Source organism: Scomber scombrus, chromosome 4, assembly GCF_963691925.1.
Source record: "Scomber scombrus chromosome 4, fScoSco1.1, whole genome shotgun sequence".
Taxonomy (NCBI): domain Eukaryota; kingdom Metazoa; phylum Chordata; class Actinopteri; order Scombriformes; family Scombridae; genus Scomber; species Scomber scombrus.
The window spans coordinates 2,327,199-2,350,896 of record NC_084973.1 but is presented as its reverse complement, the minus strand read 5'-3'; the positions used below and the strand labels follow the sequence as shown (position 1 = coordinate 2,350,896).

At 40.0% G+C, this 23,698-nt stretch overlaps 1 protein-coding gene across 1 annotated transcript in view; it reads right to left on the bottom strand.

Annotated features, from left to right (window-relative positions):
• Positions 1-15,844, bottom strand: part of slc4a5a (solute carrier family 4 member 5a) — a 29,774-nt gene extending 13,930 nt beyond the window's left edge. The window contains exons 1-13 of the mRNA XM_062418109.1: positions 15,787-15,844; positions 14,722-14,937; positions 12,024-12,153; positions 10,874-11,034; positions 9,236-9,388; positions 8,472-8,594; positions 7,667-7,722; positions 6,123-6,280; positions 5,921-6,008; positions 3,524-3,678; positions 3,126-3,254; positions 2,511-2,685; positions 821-954 (exon numbers count right to left, since the gene is read on the bottom strand). Of these exons, the coding sequence (XP_062274093.1) occupies positions 821-954; positions 2,511-2,685; positions 3,126-3,254; positions 3,524-3,678; positions 5,921-6,008; positions 6,123-6,280; positions 7,667-7,722; positions 8,472-8,594; positions 9,236-9,388; positions 10,874-11,034; positions 12,024-12,153; positions 14,722-14,937; positions 15,787-15,844 (1,736 nt within the window). The remainder of the gene's footprint in view (positions 1-820; positions 955-2,510; positions 2,686-3,125; positions 3,255-3,523; positions 3,679-5,920; positions 6,009-6,122; positions 6,281-7,666; positions 7,723-8,471; positions 8,595-9,235; positions 9,389-10,873; positions 11,035-12,023; positions 12,154-14,721; positions 14,938-15,786) is intronic.
• Positions 15,845-23,698: the final 7,854 nt, after the last annotated feature.

Genomic DNA, 23,698 nt, shown 5'->3' with positions numbered 1-23,698 from the left:
ATTTTAAAACTGTTACGGTTTCTGCCAAATCTCTCAAAGGTAAAATGTATTTTATTTCAATGGATACGTTTTTACAGTTTGTCTTATCTTATCGTATATCTATTTGGCTCCAGAAAATGCTCCCCAGCAGCTCAAACCTCTGCTGTAAATGTAAAGGTATGTTCATCCACCTGCTCTGGTCATTTGATCATATCCAGATATTTTGATTCACTCTTTGTTCCAAGATGTTTACATTGTCCTATCTGCATTATCTGTTAAAACATGTCAGTGATCTGCCCAACATATTCCTATAGTCAACATGTAGATAGCGTAGATATCTGTTCTTATTCCACTGGAGAAACTGACCCATGATCTCAATCATAAATCATTTAATAATGAATTAATAATAATAATCATTCTTGAGATTGTGCAAACCTTTGTATTACAGATGTGTTTTTTTTTATCGCTGGAAGGCAATGGCCAATTGCCCCATCTGTATGTGTTATTGAGCTTTATTATTATTCCAGTACAAATTCTATATACATTATATTCAATGTTGGTCAGAGATAGGATGTGTTTTTGTTAAAACTATACAATATATATCTAAAAAACCTGATGCATCGACTTCTGATGGCTTAACCTGTCATTCAATTGCAAATCATTAACGGAATCAAGAAGGGGAGGTCATGCACTGCAGACCAGGATATTCAGTTGCATTTTTCTCAGTAATGGGATTATCAAATAATCCTCTACTTGGTATTAAAAAGGGTGCCCACGGTACTCCACAGTATTCCCACCATGTCTGCCTAGTGCAGGGTCATTAGGCTCTTAAGTGGCTCACTTGCTGAATTCATACAGGAGCTTTTCAAAGATGAGGATGGGTCCGGTGGAGCTGAGGATGATGAGTGGCTGGCCGCTGAAGAGACAGAACACAGAGCCAGCCAGAGCTGTACCCAAGAAACTCTCCATTACACCCTGTTGGAAGAGGAACGGCACACGGAAACTTAATATACACACACACACAGACGGAGTTCCCAGACCAAGTTGGTGGGAAATGAAAATGTGGCTGAAAATAAAAGGATTGGTGACAGAAAATGGTTGAACTGTACTGTTGGTAAAGTCTGTAAATCAAGCATCGGATAAGGAAAGAAGAAGAGAAAAGAAGCAGCAGAAGTGTGTGTGTGTGTTTGTGGATGTCTGGATGTGTGTGTGTGTGGGTGTGGGGTGGTATTGGCAACTATGTCTGAGTGTATTAGACATTACACAAAGGTTCAAGATGTATTTCAACTTGACAGCGAGGAGGACTAGTGAGTTCCGGTCAAAGCACTTATCTAAAATGATTCCCGTGTGCATGTGTGTGTTTATGTGTGTGTGAGTGTGTGTGTGTGTGTGCACATGCTGTTGGTGCAAAGGTATTGATGTGCAAATAAAAAAAGAGAGACCTGATCTGATGTAAAACTCTAAGAACTAAAAAACACTGCATCCTCACAGCGCAGTGGACTTGCAGAGTCACTTACAGAGATTTATGAAGCCAGACACTCTCACTAGGAGAAATATATATTCACTGTTTTATGACCGAGCAGAAACATGAAATGAATCATGATGCCTTGTAGTTTTTCTGACATGCGAACAACACATTCAGAAGACTGACATGCTGAAGTAGATGTTATTTGATTGGAGACAAACCAAATTAAATACAGGAAAGCAGTGTCACTTATATAACAAACTGGCCGTGCACAGGTAAAGACTGACAATATATCTCACCTAACCTGATCACCATGACACACAAATTACACGAGCTTCCTGCGCTGACACCAGTTGATTTTAATCTAGTGCTTGCTTCTTGCCTGTGTTTATATTTGGCTTACAGTCTAAGAGCTTCCAGGCTCTGCTCTTAACACATGTTCAAAGTACAGTAAATGCGACGTGCCTTATAACATATTAATCTTATGACTTTTAGGGGATATTGTGTATGGCGTTTAGTTATTTGAAAAGTGAGAAGATGACAAGAAATGAGTTGAGAAAGAGATGGAGAATCACATGCAGCAAAGGTTTCCAACCCTCCCTAATGTCGGAGGAGGAAAGAAAAACAGGTGAAATAAAAATCCACTGTTGTGACATCTCGAAGCAGAGCTGCTTTTTTTCTGTGTTTCAAGATTATGCATAAATGACATTTGTATTAACATGGAGTGCATTTTCACAATAGCCCCATTTATCCTAGACAAAATCTGTTGAAAGAAGTGTGAATCCCAAACAAACCTTTAAAAGTGATGTTATTTTAAATGAAATACTATGTATACCACTATTGATATTTACCAAACATCTTTTCGGGATAATAAGGGGGTGGGGTGGGGGGGTGGGGGGTCTTTGGAACATCATTCTAGACCATTCTGCAGTGTTTTGTAAAGCTGGAGACACACTGCATCTCTGTTCAATTGCATATATAAATATATATAATAATATTAACATACAGTAAATTGACTAAAATAAACCGACTTGTACTGCTTGGTGAGTTTGGCACACTCTTTTACCTGGTAGTTGTCAGTGGCGTCTCCCAGCAGGCCACCAAAGGTGATGGCATTGGTGATGCACCCCAAGTAGATGAAGAGCACGGCGGAAATGGACTGAATGTGGAAACCCTCGTAGATATCACTGGGCACCCATGGCAATTTCCGCTTTATGTCCAGGAACAGACCGCCACAGAAGCTATTGTGCACGGACACACGCGGCGGTTAGGATGTGTCACCTATTCCGCCTCTCAGCATGATACATATTACTTTCTCCAAAGCAGGAGAGTATTTACTATGACAGGATGTGATACTCTAACAATGATATAAAGTGCTATCTAAACACATCTGTGAGAGCAACATTTGTCAAGTTTCTTTTATGTCATGAAAACTGTCAATACTTCTTTTGACAGTTTAAAGATTTTTTTTCTTTCAACCTACTAATCCAACTTTCAGTCACTACATCTAATCAGGATCCTCATCTGAAGTGCTCATTTTGGAGTGTCTGGATCTTTTAGTGAGTTGAATTTGCCTACTTTGCCAAATTTTGATGAACTCATATTAAAATTCCCTTTCATTATGCAGGTTAAGATTGATCAAAACCTCTCGGCGGTGTGCCGTGTGGTCTGGACTACCTACCGTCCAGTGAATGCCAGCTCCTCTCCAAGCTCATGTTGCTCTGGCATCTCTTCGTCCTCAGCCAGTCCTCCTCCTCCGCCGGCTGTACCGTTCATCTGCCCCAGTTCATTTAAAGAAAACACTGACTTCCTGAAGAAAACATACAAACGGCACAGATGGGGGAAAATATGAAGCACATCAATTCATTTGTGTTTGTTAAAGTAATAATCCATGAAAGTGTGAGGATGAGGTTTCACCCCTACAAGCTTTGGCTGATGCTTCCTAAGTTGGAGCCGTTTTCCACCTTGCATTAAGCTCTTACCTCTGGGTTTCATGCTGGAAAGAATTATTTTGACGTATAGCTAAAAAGCTGAGAGCTTAATGTGCATTACACACGACATGCATGGTAAAGCTCCAACCTTTTGTCAGCGGAGGGGACTTTCTTGGGTGGCTCAATGCGGATTTTGGGATCCCATTCCCCAGGTGGAAGCACGATCACCTCATCCAAAAACTCATCTATGCCTGCAATGAGATCCTCGCGATCTCTGGCCTTGTATGCTACATCACTGAAGAGCTAGGAGAGGGAGAGAGAGAGATTAAGGGAGAGGATTTTTTTACTTCGGCTTGTATCATGGTGATAGTTATCAGTATGTACTACTATGTTTAATAAGAGGGATTCAGCTCTGTCTCATCCCGTCTGATGGCCTCTGGAGACTTGTTAAACATGAATTAAGGAAGCTATATCGACACTTTGACCTCAGTCGGATTACATTCAAAAACAACTGTCACTCAGTAACTAATCATGCTCTAGAAACACTGCTGGTCAAGTGCACAAGAGTATCATTCTGAAAAAAAATCAAAGGGTTGATTCTAATTGGCAATGACTTGGGCATTGGTTGAGTCTGGTTCTCTTAATGTTTGCTACTGACTGCACACACAGGTCATTAGTTCTGTAAACCAAAAAAACAGCACAGACTGAATATCACAGTGAAACTTTTTAAAAATTAAAAGCAGTAGGTATTTGCAGCGTGTGGAAAATAAAAAAACATTGTTTCCCAACGGTAGTATGTGGTACCGTCATTGATTTTCTTCCTCCCACACAAACAGCTTAACTCAATTTTGGTCTGTTGAACAATCACTGACTGTAGGCTATTGGGGCCTTTTTTTCTCATGTGCTGCCAAGCTTGTAGATTGACTTAAATCTAATAACTAATAAATCTAACTGCATATGGATCTTATAGGTTGCCTTGACTTGATTACATATGTTTAATAATATCGTGAACACTTATAGGTCCGTCTTGTAGGATTCGGTGGCATGTAGCAGTGAGATTGCAGACTGCAACCAACTGATTACCCTTCTCCTCTTCAAAGTGTGTGGGAGAACATACAGTGGCTGCAAAAAATGTGAAATACCCTCTCTAGAGCCATTGTTGGGTTTGTCTGTTCTGGGCTACTGTAGAAACATGGTGGTGGAGCATCCATGGGAGAGGACCTGCTCCCTATGTAGATAGAAAGTGCTCATTCTAAGGTCATAATACTTATTCTCAGGCTTGATAACATGTTACATGAATCAGTTCTTTTCTGACATAACTCGGCCCTTACAATCTTTGGTTTTTTTGCTTACTGTAAGCACAAGAAGAAACACAGTGAGCCTTTTGTCATCAAATAGATAAGAAATAAGCACTAAAACAAGATTAAAGTCTACAACCATGTCAGCAAACTAGCTATAGTTTATAGCTAGCTATACTTAGCTAAATGTCTGGCTGATGGGAATGCTATTCATGTTGCAGGTATTTGGTTATGAATGAAAGTGAATTGATCATTAGAGTTATTACAATTCATCCTGAGAGGATCATGCACGTACAATCCAATGCATCAATCCATCTAATAGGTGACACCTGACTCAACACCACAAATATCAATCTCATTGGTGGTGCTACAGAGAAAAGTCAGAGTATCAAAGTCATTAGGATTTATTTCTCTGACTATCACGAATGTTTATTCCAAATTTCATAGCAATCTATCCAATAGTTGTTGAGATAATGTGGTCTGAAACTAAATATTGAACCAACTGATGACTCACAGAGCCGTGAGTGTGGTTTAACAGTTCCACGTTGAGATGAATTTGGAGTGCTACCTGCATTGCCAGGCCAACACATATTTGTGATGTTATTTTAAAACTGAATTGAAAAAGAAGTGTCAACACTAAGCTACAACATCACATTATGAAAATCTGAACCTGACCCACATTGTGGCGGGTCGAAGCTGGTGTATAAGACGGAAGATTCGACCCTTATTAAACAGCCAGATTATAATGGAGTTAAATACAAGATTTCTAACCACCAACTTTACTGTTGCTGATTGATTGTGGCTGGTGCTGGACTTGAGCAAGTTCAATTTAAAATAACAGCCTATTATTTCTTTGCTACTTGCATCTGCTATTAAATGGCACATTCGGCTTTTTTCTTTGTGATATAGGAAGCAATAACAACTGAAACTGCATTCAGGAGTGAGAATAACACTACCATTATCGAGCCACGGGTGGCCCATTTCCCAACAGAAAGCCTGCTCCTAACTGATGCTTATCAATCAGCATCACTTCCTGATGTAATTAAAACACAATAGCAGGGTACCGTTCGGTGGATCATCGGGTAAAGCACACACCACATGCATTTTAGCTTCATCTCCAGCCTACATGTTTTAAAGAAAATCATACTTTCTGTCTCTATATTTACTGAGTCAGTGTCACTGTGTGTTGTCTGTTAAAAATGACAATGAAAAAAAAAAAAATTAAAATCACAATGACAGGTACTTACATCATCCACCATTAGCGTTGCTATGGCTCGGCCGATCTCGTTATACGATTTGGCCTTTCCTTGGGGGCCCAAGAGAATAAACAGGAATCTGTAAAAACGACGAGACGGTGTGAGGGTATGCACAGAGATGCCATCAGCTGTCTGTGATAAGGACTTGGCTAAGTGATGGTGAAGAAATGTCAGACGCTGAAGATCATTTCACCTGGTGGGTACAGGGACCTCAGTGAGACCTCCTAGTGTTGTAGCTTGGGACAGGCGGACAAAGGCTACAAAGGGTTTGGTGAGGAAATCCACTTCACCCACCAACACGTTGGATGCCTCAGCATCTCTGGGGATCTTCTTCATGAATTTATTTTTCAACTACAGAAAATGAAAGGTAAGAAAGAGACACAGTAGTAAGACATCATGTTCATGTGTTAGCCTATATGTATTTTTTCTTCTGTTCTTTGATGTGGCTTTTTTTTCATATTTATAGTCATATGTTTTGGTATGTGCTTTAATTGACATGCTTTAGTGTTTATCCTTTCCCTATTTGCTTGCTGCGATGACTTGTTCTCCTTACGGGAGCCATTAAAATTTCCTTTTCTCATCATTTGTTCCTAACCTAAACCTAAACCTGGCAGATTAGTCCGGAAGGACATCATTTAATCCATAGACGTTTCCGAGATAACAAGCCTGTGTTGGGTCCATTAGCGTTAAACCTCAAGAAAACACCAAGCAGAGAGAGGCAGATCAAATGTAGGCTGACACAGCTGTAACTGAAAGAGGGATGGCAAACTAACCTGACCTGTGTGATTGCATGTAAAGGTGTGGCAGGAAATTGGAGCGGCACAATAACACTCAATAACAAAAAGAGCCTTGCCAATAACCCACAGCTCGAGTCTGTGGCTACATGTGAGAGCCTCGCACGCGGACTGCACAATGAGATCCATGTTTTCCCCGTGCCAGCTCAGTATTGACACACACGATATGGCACACACACACACACACACACACACAGTCACAAACTATCACTTGTTCATTGTCACATGTGACCTACTGTAGGCCTTTAAATACGATTTGAACATCAAGGCAGCCTCTCATAACTGGGGTACTTAGAACAGGACAACCAGTGCTCGTCCTCACAGTCGCACTGACAAATAAAGTTCAGAGTCCACATCCCTTACTCCCACATAAAATTGTCATTCATTTAATTTTCACACGGTATTCATTGAAGTGAACGACACTTAATCCTGACCTGTCCGTTTCAAAGCCTAGGAGCCTAACCCGAGCAACAGCACGCCCTTGTATCAGTGCGAGCATGCGTTCCCCGGGTTTAAGCCACATTATTGCATCAGCCCAACAAATGAGTGAGTTATGTGTTCGCACGCTTTCTCTCTATGTAGCTGTCACCATCGCTAGGGACCGCAATGAGAGATTGATGACATGCAGGACAGAGCCGCCTCTCACCGCTCCGGTACGACATCAATTCAACACAACGCCTTAACAAGACATGAGATGTGTAATCTCACCGATAATGGAAAGCAACAAAGTGGAAAAAACGAGAATACATCCCCAGAGATATGCTTCCATACAAATAAACAGATATTTACGTTATGCTGTTTATTCAATTATAAAAGTAGAATTCATCATTCGACACTGTGAGGAAATGTTGAGGTCGTAAAGCCAGCTTGGTATTTGTTTCTTCTCATTCAATATCAGTATTTAATGACTATAAATGAATAGAAGAAGATTAAAATGAGTTACCTGATCTGTGCTGGGAGTATCTGCAATATCATTCATACTCCTACTCTGGGCGTGACCTGGAGGGCAAAAAAAAACAGCAACAATAACAATTATTACACCTCAACTATATGATAATTATGTCTACTCTGATATTGTTATGTAGCGTGTCTTGTAAGTGTAAAACAAGCAACAAATAGTGTGATGTTCAAATATGATAGTGTAACAATAGATACATTTATAACAAATAAAAAAGTGAGGTAAAGCAATCAGGCAGAAAAAGACAATGTTGTTTTTTTTACTACTTCGATTTATCAGTAAGAGAATAATTCTTCTAGACGACTATTTGAAAACCCATTAAAAAAAGCAAATGGAGTGAAATTGCTCTTTGTAATGCAAAACACAAGTTGCCGCACAAATCACCCGCTTCAGTATCAAGATGCTGGTTGAAGATGAGAAAGAGAAAATCTAAATATAACAGTTTAATTCGTGGAGACAAAGCGACCTCCGCAAATGTGTCTTACTGAAGACATTTAATTGTCATGAGCTGCTACAACCATAATTCTAAAAAAATTCAAATATCTTGGGTGTTGGGATGGATGTGGCGAAAGGATTCAACCATCCTTACTGAGTCTAATAAATCTTTGTTATTTTTATATCAAATATCTAACAAGAGAAACATCATATAGTGGTGTAGTGTAGAAGTCCAGGTAGTCGATAAAAGCTGTTGTGACATTCACAAACCTAACCAAATATTTTTGTAGCTTACAAAAAAAGTCAGGGTGTGAGAAATACTATGATGCTGTTAACCCCGTACACTGACACTTACGCAGGCGGCCATAGTTACTTGGCTGCTGTTTCATTCGGATGTCTTCTGTGGATCGGTTAAAGTTGGCCATCTGCCCCGGCCCTGGCGCTGGCCCTGGACCGCCGCGGGGCCCCACGTTCCGATCTGGCAAGTGGAGGAGGGGGGGGATGAAACACAGAAAAACAAGACAGAAACAGCAACAGAGCGGTCAGAGGTGGTGCTTTATGATTCATCTAGCAGTATTTGCTGCGCCCAAACAAAATGAGGAAATGTTACAGCGGTAATTAACTCATCAAACATTAATGCGTTCCCTGTGGAGGATATGAGCCTTGTGGACTCCTGGAGCGCATTCAATCATTTACCAAGTGAGTCGAACATATGCATAATAAAATATATCAGAGGCTGCAAAAGATTATACATGGAGCCCATTATCTACTAATCATTGATATAGAAAAAGAAATGGCTACATTTCAATATTACAGTGTCATTTCATGTGATGGTATATCATAATGTATGCTGTCCAGCTTTGCATGTAGTATTGTTAATCATGGTACACTGTATAAGTAATAAAGGGCCATGTGGCTGCAATTTTTCATTCCAACCAAGCAGGAGGACACCAGGCTTTACTCGTTTAATCAACTAATCTCAGTCTTCAGACAGTTGATTGGTCGGATCATGCGCTCTTGATCGGTTGGAAAGAAAAAACTACCCTTTACGGAATAGTTTGGACGTGCCTGAATGAGATGATGATTTTTTTAGTGGCTAATACAGTTATGGACACTCACTGGTTGAGGAGCTGGACTTGCCGATGTCGGCTAGCGAGCGGTGGATAGGCTTCTTGGTCTGGTGTCGATGTTTCCTCAGCAGGACGAAAGTGATCTGGTCCCTGAGGTCGGGAGAGATCATGCCTTCCTCGATCTGTCTGTCAATGATGTCGTCTAGAAGAATACGCGGTTATGTGTCACAGTTTTATTCATAAAGATGTATGCGGTGCAGTGTAGAGCACACAGCCAGGGTTAGTGCTCCTCTTCCCAAACTTGTAGTCTGACAATAAAATGTCAGTTAAATGTCAGTTTGTCTAACTTGTACTCAACAAGAGTTTACACTCAATAGCAGTAAAGCATTGTTTGGTGTTCAGTGTAAAGAATGATTCTCCTGAGATAAGCTGCTGCCATGGAAACTGTTATCCCCCCCCCCCCCCCCCTATGTTTTTCAATGATGAGTTGAGAGACGCACAGCATGCACGTATTTCATATTTATAAGCCAAACTTACTTCTGTCAGAGAATTCCCCCCAGAAAACATTCACCAAAAATAGTGAATAGTCACATACTGTATTGTAGCTGGTTAGTCGATACATTGCTATCACAGCTCAATTTAACAATCAAGAAACTAAATCACATTTTGCTCTACTAGCAGCATGGCTGACAAGGGACAGAATATGAAAATGACATATATAGCCTATCTATATCAAGGTCCTATTCCGATGCTTGTACACATAGGCTGACACTGTTATCGCCCCTATATATTCAATTATGATCAGTTGAGAGACACGCAACATGCTAATTTGATATTTAAAAGCCATATGTATACATTTTTCACAGTTAACAAATTCTGCTCAGTATTTTAAGATGAAGAATGAATAATGTGATGCAGTGTAAATAGATGACTGGTGAAGCTCCTACATTTTGACCCCTCTAACATTGTACTTACCATGAAAAATAAACACAATTCTGTCAGGAAAATGCCTTAAATAGTCTGGAAAGAGCTGTAAACTATCAGACTGTTATCAACTTTATTGTTTTAACTCTTTTTTCATGAAAATTTGCATCTGAGACATACAAACCCAACTGTTAATACTTCATAAAATGTTTCTAAACATATGTTACCGCTGTGGCAATTCTTAATTTTTCAGTATAAATAAATGAATGATATTATTCTAAAATGTTTTCTACCTAATCCACTTGAGCAACCGGTAGGAAATTGTGGTTTATGCAGTTAATCAGTAATATAGAAGCTGTATAGAAGCAGTAGTTAAGGAGATGAAACTGTAAATGCTGCCATTGATTCTTTTTCAATGGATTATCTAATTGATTTATCGACAACTACGTACTAATGTATCTGCAGCTTCCGTTTTGGTGTGAAGAGAGAAGTATAAAGAGAAAGCCTGAGATGAAAATTGTATAAATAGTAAAGGTTTTAATATTTAACAACTCTAACTTTAACAATTAATAGAGAAACAGGACATGATAGCTTAATGTACATATGAACTATTATTACACTGGCTAAATGCAGCTGTCAACAAGAGTATGTACAACTACTTTTAAATCTTCAGTAGCTGGATAAACAAACCAGAGATTTGGATGAACTGCAACTGACTCACACTATTAGAAAATATAATTATCAGTGGTCTTGAACATCTCACCAACTATCTGAGGCAGCGAGTAGCCTTCCAGGTCCAACAGAACCGTCCCCGTCTGAAGACACGTCCTGAGCTCGAAAAGACTGTGCAGGGACAGCGTGGACACGTGTGGTTTACTCCACCTCTCTCCTCCTTCCTCTACCTTCTCCTCGAACTTCACCCACCTGGAGGCGGGAAAAAGATTGAGAGAAAAAGAACATGTGATGAATGCACAACTATTGGGGTTTTTCTTTGAGCAGACAACTCTACTCTGTTGGTGAATTGGACTTGAAAGCTCCGAGGCATGACACAGTCTGAATGGGAAGCAAAGTGTTGAAAAGATGCGGAGACCTTTGTTGAGTTCACCCACAGAGGAAACCTGTACTGCTCAGTGTGTTGGCTTGTGTTGTATTATGTCAAAGAATCTCTTTTATGACGGCACCAAAAAAAAGTGTGTGAAAACTTTCCTGTGTACTTCTCTGTTTTGAACTTAGTGAAATCTTGTCCTAGACCTCCTAGCACTACATAGTTTGGTAAAGCAAACGCACAGTTTTCGTCGCAATCTAGGATCTGGATTTGCTTGAGCCAGACTTAATTTTAAATACTCACCAAATGCGCCATTGAAAAAATTACATCTATTCTGGAAACATAACATTTCTTCTAAACTATCTAACAAGTTTCTGAATACATTTGGGATGAGATAGGTATTAGTCATGCAGTTGCAGAATCATGCTTCGTTTTGCATCTGCAATGAACCCACTTCACAGTACACATTTTGATGTGCACTGTGAAGTGGGTGGAACTAATGACATGATGGCCCTTTGCATCCATGCCACAGAGTCACTGTGTAGAATACTAGGACTCTGGAAATTACGTATCTAAATGGTATGACATCATCGTTAGTTTCGCCTAAGTCAAAATGTTAGTCGTGAAATGTATGTCTACATTTATAGTTAAGTTTCATGAGGGTGTGCAGAATATGACATCATAGTCTGAACACTTTTCATAGTTTGTCTGAAGCTGCCACGTATTTAACCAGGCAAATCTCATGAGGATATTCTTCCAGATTTTAAATGCGGAACAAACATAACGCATAACAGCAAAATGGGTTTTATGAGGACCGTGACTGTGACCGATTGTGTCCGTGGATGAGTTTGTGAGTGTAGTCATCCACCTGGCAGACTCCTTCCACTCCAGCTCATCCCCTTCTCGTTGTAGAGTGTCCATCTCAGTGAAGAGCGTCGGCGTGGGCATGTCATCCTCTTCGTTTAGGATGTAACGTAGCCGCTCTGCCGCCGGGGACACTTGATGAGATGAAAGAATGATTTTGACATTTTTTTACAACTTTCGAATGATATGTTTGGTTTCAACAAGCTCCCAGGCATACAAAACATGCACAAATAATGTTATGAAGAAGATGTTTTGAGGTTCAACTCGAACACCATTCAATCGTCGCATTTTTCAGTCAAAAATATGATGATTAGTGGTGAACTTTTCCCTGGTGAATGTTTGTTTGGTCTTTAGCAGGGAAGCTAATGTGGGTTGTTCAGAGTGTGTGGCTGTGTTGTGTAGCAGGATGCAATCAGGCTCAGTGTGACTGTTAGCTCTGCCTATGATAGAATGTTGCTGCTTTATGCAAAGATTAGATTGGTTGTATGGAAACAAAGTCTCCTGCTGGTAGTTGGATAACTTGGTAATCTGACAAATGAATACAAAACTAGGGGGCACCATCATGAAACCAAACAAAATATAATTTTTTCCCTTCAATTTGAGATTTTCCCCCTTCGGTTTCAGATCTATGAAGAACAATAACCAGTTTAATTTCAGTTGGACTTTTACTAAGTTTCAAATTTCAAGTGTATTTTACTTATATAGCGCTTAAAAAAGCAAATGGATTTTGCACCAAAGTGCTTTAAAGAAGATATATACACAAATATAAGCATGGGGACATTTATGTGTAAAGCAGATGGTTGTGAAAAAAGAAATCAGATGAAAAAAAAAAAAACAGATAAAAAAAAAAAAAATTAAAAGCCAGATAATCTATCAATTGAATACTTTAATACATATATTTTTGGAAGTTACCAGCTGGGCTAAATGACATTAGTGACCTGGGACTCAGCGCTGTAATCTAGAGCATCTCCGGCATACGAACAGGACGTCCCCTTTCCTGCCCTGGGAGATCAAATCAAAGCTGACCTTTCACCTAAACAATATCAGTATCACTTATCACACTGAATGTACGAAGCAATCTCTGATGTTAATCGATGAACATGGTATTTGTAATTATAATCTTTTCACTGACACCATGTTTAACCAGCTGTAGGCTGTTGTATATTGTTCAATGTGCAGTATTTCCTCTACTGTACTGGCAGTAATGAAGCCTACATACAGATTACTACCTGATTATAGGTATTCAATCATTTGCCTCCTGTACGTACGATCCATGCAGAGAGGACTCCGGCTTCATGAATGGCGCTGCAGGGTAATGACCTGTCAGCCGGCCACAATGCTGCTACCCTATGGACTGAGCTGTATGCTAATTACAGTAAACGGGGTGTGTCTTTTAACGCCACCAGTGATCAATGATATTGACGGGCTGCATTGACAGCAACCCGGAGTGGATTCCACTTACATGTTGTTTTTTCTGAATGGGCGAAGCAATGTTGAAATCAGTCATGCAAAGCCAGAGAAAAATTAGAGGTTGCCATGTAATCTACTAACTGGTCAGAGCCCTGTGAATACAAATGAATTGCAGTGGTTGCCACAGACAAGCACTCAACAGAATGACGATCATCAGAGTCTATATTCCTTCCTGTACTCTCTAAGTTGTTTACTCCATGCTGGGCACCATTTCCTCCTGCTGTTGTCCATGCCATGACAACATATGCATTATTGATACAAGTACTGCAAAACACACAAAGAATTTATGTATGCATTTGTGCATATAGTCCAGATAGGGGTTGTCGTACTACTGATTGCACTACAGTAATTCACCAAGACGGGAAAAACCTTCCCAGCCAAATTCTTTGAAAGCCAAAGCAGCAGTGTTCTGTCAGGCTGTTCATTACTCCTGAACCTGAAACAGAAGCACACTCTCAGCCCATGTCTCAGGCTCCCGCTGTTCACGGTTAATACTGCCGGAAGGATAGAGGAGTGCAAAATTGTAAAACATGACACCATCTGATTCATGTCTAGATTAGGCTTTTGGTATATTTGAAGCAAAAGCCACCCTGGCACAGCAGTACAGCAGACGTTTTCTATAAACCGCACTTCACTTGAGCTTTCTCCAGTTATTTCTCTTTGCAGCTTTACTCCCCTGCAGCCACAGCACACTAATTAGAATGAGAAGTGTATTAGAGGCTGTTCATAGTGTTTGTCCTCAACAGAGTGCTTTAAAGCAAGGTTAGAAAATGATTTTTTTTTTTTTAGATCTGGCAAAGAAAATATTCTTTATTGTCTGTATCATTCTTTATTTTATAACCCTTGTTACTAGTTTTTCCTACAGTCATGAAACTGTGTACAATCTAAATCACAAGAGCATATAGGAGCATGAAGTAGAGGGAAATCGTAATGGTGGTAATTGATAAATAATGAAGTAATTGTGGGACAAAAACCAGATCTAAGACAACCTCATAGTCTTTAAATAAATAGTTCAAAATGTTGGGAGACTCTCTCTCTTTCTTTCATTCACTTTTTTACAGAGATTTTGATGAGAGGTAGATCGATACCACTCTTGACTCATACACCGTTCTAAGGTTGGTATTTAAAAGAGAGCCAAGCAGCCAATCGAAATCCGATTTGAGGTTTGACCTTGTGAGTCTATTGTCTCAGCGGTTCAAGGAAGATCGCGGCTCCCGTGGCCACCGACTTACCTGTACGGTTGATGTCTGGTAGACTCTGGTCGTTCGTATCGGTGAGTCCTTCCTCGATGTCTATGTCTCTGTACTGGTCGTGCTCGTGGTGTCTGCGCTGGCTGTAGCGCCTGCTGTCCCTTTCCAAATCGGAGGCCTCGCGACTAGAACGCCTTCGCCTGCGTTTGCGTCGATATCCTCGAGGCACCGGGACACCGATGTAGATGGACTGATGGTCTGTGGAAGAAAACGGGCAATTTAGTTGATGAACAAGCTTTAATAAGATCGAAGTGACTTAAATGAATGTTTGATGAAAGGCACCAAAAAGAATTGACTGACAGCCAATAACATTTGCAGATTGTTTAATGAGATCTTTCATTAATCCCTCATACTCAGGGGAGTATTTTCATGAATGTTAAACCACTTTAACAAACTCTGAATAAATGATGTTTCACAGCTCATGTCTACTTATTGACAACAGCAGTGTTCTGTGTTGGCACGGTTCAGAATCACCCAGTCCTGTAGCTTTCCGACTCAGCTCTTGCTGTGTGTTATCCCAGTATTGCCACAAAAACCCTGGATGATGTGGATTTGATCATCTGCTGGCAATTAAGGCGTCGCTGTAAAACTAATTGCACACAAAAGTCCATGTGGAATAACTCAACAGCAGGGAGGCGTGAACCAATATTGGATGTTTGGGAAAACACAACCTTCTAACCTGCTGCACAGTATGAAGACAGAATACACCCACATGCATACACAATTACTCAGCCCCCCTACACTCATGTTCACATGCACTAAAATACACACACACACACACACACACACACACACACACACACACACACACACACACACACACACACACACACACACACACACACATTAAAACACAAAAACTCAGCCCATTAACTGCATTCACCCACACAAACTCTCAGTGCAAATTAGGAGCTGTAACTTAGTGTGATGAATCTACTGTCTCGCCATCATATTAAGAGACAAAGTGGGTGCAATGACCTAATTTGATGTTTCTATTAGCAGAGCACCAGTGTGCACAGTGTATAATATGCGTGCTCACACACTCACCCTCCTCGTCCTCATAGCGAAGGTGAGAGACGCCCATCCCTCTGTCTCCATGGTCCATCCTGATGAAGAGGAAAAGAGGCAATCGTTGGCTATTTTGAAAATGTGAAAAGACAACTCAGGAATATGTTCCCTTTACTGTTTATGTAATTGTACATGTGCACATTAAGTGATTTAGGTATGTATGTATATGTGTGTGGGTGTGTGTGTGATTGCATGACACACACAAACATATACACACACACACACACACACACACACACACACACGGGATGTACACTATGTTGCTTCAGCAGCAGCGGCAGAAGATTTTGTTCGATGACCTGCATGTTAGGTTACAGTGTGGATCAATGGGAAAATAATTAAAAGCGAGGCCAAGTCGATGGAAATGTGCATAATTAAAACAAATGTGAGGGTAACTTACTGCACGTGGCACAAATTCACACAATGAATGCCACCAGCAGAATTTAAGGCCATCGTGTTCCCGCTGGAGAGAAGTTAGAGAGTATATATATATATATACACACTCACAGTAACATGTACAGTAGTTGATACAACTACCTAAATGGTCTTGACAGGGAATTTTCTTAATTATTTTAAAACAAGCAATGAAGCAAACAAGGCCTGTGAGAAGATGTAAGAATTGGTTACACTTTATTTGTTGTATTATCATAATCATTGCAGCATGTGGGAACATACTGGACTTATGAACTGACAGCACTTTATACAGTTATCCCTGAACTCTATGCACTTTATGGATGTTTTGCACTTTGGCACTGGATGCACTCTATGTACTGTGTGTAAATGTGATTTGTTTCTAGATTTCAATAAAAAAGTGAAAAAAAATGTGGACATCATTGGTCAGATTGTTGTGTAAAATCAATAACACTGGCTCTGGCATGTATGTTCAAACCCTGAACAGACTTCTGTACCGAGGTCACATTCACCATACAGATGTTAGATCATCAGCAGGGACAGCCTCGGCCATCAGCAGCATTTTTTTTCCTTCTTTTTAATATTCGATTCTATCATTGATTTACACAAAAATGTATAAATGAGAGGAGGACAGAGCACAGATCAGCAAATAATGAGACTCCAATCAAACTGCCATAATACTGGATAATAATGTTCATTTCATTATTAAAATGCACATTAGAAAAAAATAATGAAATACAGTTTGGCCTGAAGTTGCAGTGTTAGCCTAAAATATTTAAAACTGTCAATCAGTTGATTTATGATACACATCCAGCACACACTGTGCAACATTAGCATTTATTGAGTACATTTGTGTTTCTGTTAATAACCTAATAGTTAGTCAAATATCCAGTTTCCCCTTTAGTCTTGTTGTTAGTTGTTCAGATTGCTTACAACTTCCTGATCAGCCAAGTTGTGTTCAGTGGGTTTATCTGGACTTTACAGTAAATATACAGCATTAAAAAAAAACTATCACTTTTGCATTACAGATTTTTTTAACTTATCATAGCAGGAAAAGTCCTGGTGTAACTCTTATAAATGTTGTCTTATTTGAGCTTCAGGCATAGATCAGCCTTTATCTTCTGCATTCATGCTTGTAGACACAGTGATTCCCAGTGAGAGGAGGGAAAGAGACAGTGCAGCAAATGTGTTCCATTATCACTGTGAGTTAAATGGTTAGTAATGTTGGATAAAATGAAAGAGTATGAGCCAGGTTCAGGCTTCGGTTTCAGGTCCGTGCATAACACCAGGATTTTTCAAATCGGCTGACCTAAATGAAGTCCGCGCTTCATAAGTGCTCTCGCTTCCCATTCAAGTGACACGTGTTTATGAATTATAGCTGTGCTTTAACTGCTGTCATGTCAAAAATGTCGGCTGTGGGAAGGGGATACTGCATCACACCGCCTGGCAAACCACCAGACATCAGTACATTATATGAAATGAGTGATGAATGATACATAAGTATAATGAAGGATTATGTATGGATAAACTATTTTAATCATAACAGCACATCAAAAGACTATTTGTGGACATTAAACACATACATTACATTTATACACCATAATACTTAATGACTTAACTTAAACAAAAGATACTATAAAATCTTCATGTTGTAGCTCATCATATTAAACATCATTGCACATAATCTGGCGAAGAGTTCAAATACGATCTTATTATATCCTGCAATCCCTCCAGGCCCAGATCAAGGTGCCTCAGTGTGGCAGCAGTTCTTTCCATCCCTATCAAGTCTATAAACTCTTCCAACCACCTGCTTAAGCTGTTTGAAGTTCCTATTTTCCCATTTAGAACTATTTTCCATTTAGCTGTAAGACAACTTAACGTCACACATCTCATTTTACTGATAGACGACCCCATCTATTTTGTCTCCTGGTGCAGTAGAGGACATTTAGGAACATCGAAGACAGACGAGGACATTTGTTACCGCTGACCAGAGGGAATTGACTAATTGACTAATGTTTTGCCACCTACTGAAAATAAAGGATTGTGTGAAAGAGGGCAGAATGGGTGAGAGACGACTGTAGTTTTGAGCCTTTTTTGTGGACCGATCAAATGATTATCTGTAATGTGATAGGTGTCATTTATTGGGACAAACTCACATGTAAGTATGACTGAAGTTCATCGTTTTGGTTTTATGGCCTGCACTTTATTGATGTGAAGCAGTTGGTGGAGACCCATTTTTTCACGTAGGCAGAAACGTGACTCCAAATAAATGCTGATTTTGCTCTTTGTTGGATGTGTGAGTATAACAAAAATGTTAAGGAACGTATGAAGATGCATGGTTACGTTTACACAAATCTATATCATGCTTTAATGGGTCAACATAGCACAAAGTGAAATGGTCATTCAGCCAGTACTGAACAAATCTCCTCTTTACTTTTATACGTAAGGCAGTTAGTCTTAACATTAACAATTAGGGCACATACACTCAACACCAAGTCCTGCAAAACAGCCCTTTGAATCTAAATTCAAGGCAAATTTTAATTACTTTATGAATCAAAAAATTACCTCCAGTGTCAGAAATAAAACCACTCAAATTAAATCAATTTGTTATTAATACTTTTTCCAGGCAAATCAGTTGAAATAAATTATTAAAACACTTTTTTAGATATTGCAAGGTTAATAATGTACCAGCTGCAAAAGTCAAAATAAAGTATTTTTAACAAGTGAATTGCTGTTGGGGGTTTTCTCTTTCACTTTTTTTCCAAGCATGTCTGGTTTCTATATCCTCTTACTCAAAGCACTGTTTCTTTAGACTTTACTATTTGTATATAATATCTCATGTTGGCACGTCACTCCTGAAATACAATCCAGCCCGGAGGGATGAGGGGTGTAAATTGGCTGGTGGAAGATGAGTTTAGCCCAGCAGAACCCGGTTGAGCTGCTGCTGTGAATGTTTGTAGCTCTGGCTTCCTGCCTCTGTAATTAGTGCTGTCACATCGGTGTCCTTCACACCCAGTGGGCAGATGGAGCGAGAGCTACAGACTGCCCCCCTCACGAGCTGATCGATGGGCTCACCCTGCCTCCAAAAAACCCCACACCAACACACACACACACACACACACACACACACACACACACACACACACACACACACACACACACACACACACACACACACACAAACTCATGCTCACGTGCGCATGGGATTATGTGTTCATGTCCTCTGCGAGTATGCATGCAATGTATACAAGCCTCTGGCAAACACCAATAGGCAGCAATGTGCATATGGTACTGTACAGATACGGTACAAAAAAAATCAAACAGGTCATTCCGTCTCATGAATGAGTCGTTAACATTACAGAGTACAAACAGCATTTCATATCTATAAATACATCAGAAATAGCACTAGTTGTGTAACACCTAGAACTTTTGAGGAACTGGTGTGTTCAAGGTAGAGTTAGAGAGAGATTGGAGTTATTAGGTTAAGTGGAGCTCATCAGTGCTTCGGTAAGTTTAAAGAATTTACTATCTGTCTCATCAGTTCCTCTGAAAGTTTTGAAACTTTTGTAAAATAATCCTTTTTTTTAACTCCATGAAGACGATGGTGTCACACATTTATACATTTTATGTATTAGCCAAAAATATCGAACCCTGACAAAAGTCACCGCCTTCTACTTAAGCCACCAAATGAGCACAGCTTCTTTAATATGACTCAATACTGTTTCTGAAGATTTATTTACAGATGAAAATATACACTCTAAACTGCTTTCAACATTTGACATGAAATATCAGATGCAATCGTTTTTGGCAATACTTGAGATATGGTGATATTTGAGAACCGTAGCTCCTAATTGGCTACAAGTCTTGTAGTGTTTTTCCCCACACATCATTGACTGACATATGCTAGGCCTTGAGCTAAGGAGAGAAAGCCTGAGAAACTAACTCTACTCTATGTACACTATCTATGATTCAACAAGCTGAGAAAATAAAATGAAATAGCAGTGTTTACAGTTCAGACCGGAGAGCACAGAGAGATGGGAGCGAAGGAATCGATGATGCCGAGAGAGAAAAAAAGAGCAATAAAAACAGTAGAAGACGATAAGTCAAAAGGAGGAGACGACTTACCTGGATTAGTTGTCAGCTGGAACGAGTGAAAGGAGAAAAGGCCTTCGCTGCTTGTAGGGTGGCATCAATGAAAACATGCCAGTCAAGCTCCAACAAACGGGATCGAATGGGACGAATGCAGCAAAGAGGAAAATGCTTCTTTCTATTTGTCTCTGTCTGTCTGTCTGTCTGACCGTCTGTCTGAATGGCTCTCGCTCTGTCTCTCTCTCTCTCTCTCTCATGACTGGTTCAATAATGGGCAAACTAGGACTGGGCACAGAGCTCCAGGCAGGAAGTTGTTTCAAAATATGCTTGACACCAACCACCGATAGAAAGTCTCTCAATATATTGAACCGGCGGATCGATATATGGCATTGTGGAAAAATTGATAAAAGATAGGAAGTTACAGGATGCTGCTTGTGACGACACACCGCAGGTTAAAATGGATTTGGAGGTGGAGAGAAGAGTAGTTAGAGATTTTATCTGATCAGAATTAGCAATGATAGTTTAGATATCAATTGAATGAGAAGTGTGAATACATTTGCTCTGCAGTTGAATCTTATGGTGCATTTATAAAGAAGACAGGAGTCTACAGCCAGGGTAGCAGTGGTGCTTTGAGTTAAATGCTAGCAATACAATATATACCATGTTCACCATGTTGAGGGGGTACATGACATATTCATTTGACAGATACTTTTGTCCAAAGCGATGTGCAAATGAAGTATTATCCAATCCACAGTAGGTAAAGGAGAAGCTTTCAAGAATAAGTTCACCAACCTTCAGCTGCACGTTGCACCTGACCTTAAGTGCTACGAAGCTTACAGGGACAAGTATCATGGAAGTGTGTAGTAGAAGGATTGAGAGATGGAGAAAGAGCATATTAGGTGGGTCAGACTCAGTACACTCAGAAGAGGTAGGTCTTCAAGCTACTTTTGATTGAGCAAAACTGAGTTTGTTCCATTGTTCCACCACAGATGGACTACACGGGAGAACAATGACGGTAGAACAAGTTGTTGTTCATTCGCAGGTCGTAGTGAGCAAGAAGGTAGGTGAGTGCTTTGCCAGTGAGTACATAAGCATTAGTGACTTGAGCTTAACAAAAGCAGCTACATAAAAGCAATGCAGTGTAATGAAAACTGGAGTCACATGAGCTGTTTTTGGCTGGTTGAGGACCAGACATACTGCTGTATTTCTGACAGTTTGTAGAGGTTTTACTTTTGCATGGTTGCAGCCCTGCTAGGGTAGCGTTACAGTAGTGAGGCCAAGAGATGACCACGGCTTGAACAAGGAGTTGAGTGGCATACTCAGTCAGATAAAATGTGATCTTTCTGATGTTGTATAACGTGAAGACATGAATGTCCTAAATGTTGTAACAATCCATACAATAATGGTTGAGACCTTTCACCAAAAAAACCCAAATATTAACCTTATGGTGGTGTTAGAAGAAAGTCAGTACATCACCACAGTCAGAGGGATTCAGAGGGGCGGCATGAAGGTCTGTACAAAATTTAATTGCAATTTATCTGATAGTTGTTGAGATATTTCAGTGGACATATCAACATTGGCATCCATGGAGCTACACCACTAGCATGGCTAAAAGGTACATGGTGGATTTCCTGGCTTGGTAATGATGGTATATACTGTGTACAGGCAAATCTCCTTTCTGTCTGCATTCACAGCATAGACTGTATATAAAATGGACGTAACATCTGTGATGTCACCCATTGGTTTGTGGACTGCTGCTTGGAAGCGAATAGTTTCAGATCTGGGCAGCGCCATCTTGAAAATTTCCGGTGCATGCTGGGTAAAAAAAAAACACGGATTCCACTTATATGGGCATCAGGAGGAGCAAGAGGCGCCCTCCTGAACCTGTGAACCAATCAACCTGTCAATCACGACGTAGCCACGCCCTAATGCATACCCTGCTTTATCGTCACATATAAAATCAGGGAGGCCAAAATGTCCCAAATGAACATCATACTGCATTGAAGAAGGCTTTAAACTAGCGATTGAGACCATAAACACATTTTGAAAACGTTTACTGAGGTTAGAAATCAAGTGAGAAGTTGGTGAATTCTCCATTGACTTGTATAGAGACGGAAGTCCTTTTGACACCAAAACGGTCGCCCCCTGGTGGCCTTTTGATAGAATGCAGTTTTAAATTACTTCCGCGTTCGCATCATTTCAGAGGACCAGAACTCCCCGCCTGATTCACAGTCTAGTGTCTATTAAAGTTTGTGTATAAAGAAAGCCGGAAAGCTTTCAGTCCACCATGTCTGCCAGCTGTTAACCTCTTGAACCAGAGGGTGTTTTGCTCATCTTTACTCCCTTTATTTCAAGGCCTTAAAGAATTGTCATTACATGTCTCAGCCAAGCAATCTTATTTTCAGGACAGGGTAAACTACTCAGGAATACAATCATTAGGCGCATGACCGGCCACTGTACATATACAGGTTCTTTGTATTGGGAAAAAGGATCTAAAGGGTTTAACATAGATGTAGATCAATAATGGTACTATAGCCTTCCACTGGGAGCCACCAAGTCTGATGATTGCTATTCATAATGATCACAATGGCCATTGAATATAAACATTAACTCCTCTTTCACTGCCTCGTCTACTACCCTTCATCTCTCCGTGAACTTAAGGCAACTGTTGCCTAAAGAGAGGTCCACAACACAACACAGTACACATGGATAACAAGTATTTCAAATAATCTGAAGGCAATGTATAGATTTACTCCTTGTTTGTGATGTTCATGCCTTAAGATTTTATCAGATAAAACTCAAACTAGCTGCATGGCCAGAGGAGGGATGCCTTTTTGCTTTTTTGTAATTTGCGTGAACCAACTCTTTAAGCTGTGAACCTTTTACCCCTACTAGACCACGACCATTATTGATCTTCCTTAACTCTAAGCATACTGAAGGCTACTTGGTGAAGTCCTGCACTTTGGCAACAATTTCATTACAGCTGAACTGAGGAGGCAGGCTCCAAGATGAGGAAACCAATGCATGCCGAAAACAAATTTTAAATTTGAATGATCATAAGCACCAGTCCCTTGTTCAGCCTTGGTTTGTAACAGATTAGAAGAACTCCAATGTTCTGTTGCTTAAAGACAAAAGATGTATGATATTGTGGAAATGGGCTTTTCAGTTGCATTCTGAAATGACTTCTCACAAGAGGATTAAACTGTGTCTTCCAACTCATCCACACAGTGTCCTTAATGACTGTTAAATGGGCAGCCATTCATCAACTCTGAACCCTCATGCTTTGCATTCCCAATTGTAGAAACACAAAGAATATGAGAAAAGATCACTTTACTTTTCAATTCATTAAGAGAGGAAGTATTAATTTAGCATATTCTGCACTTATAGGAGT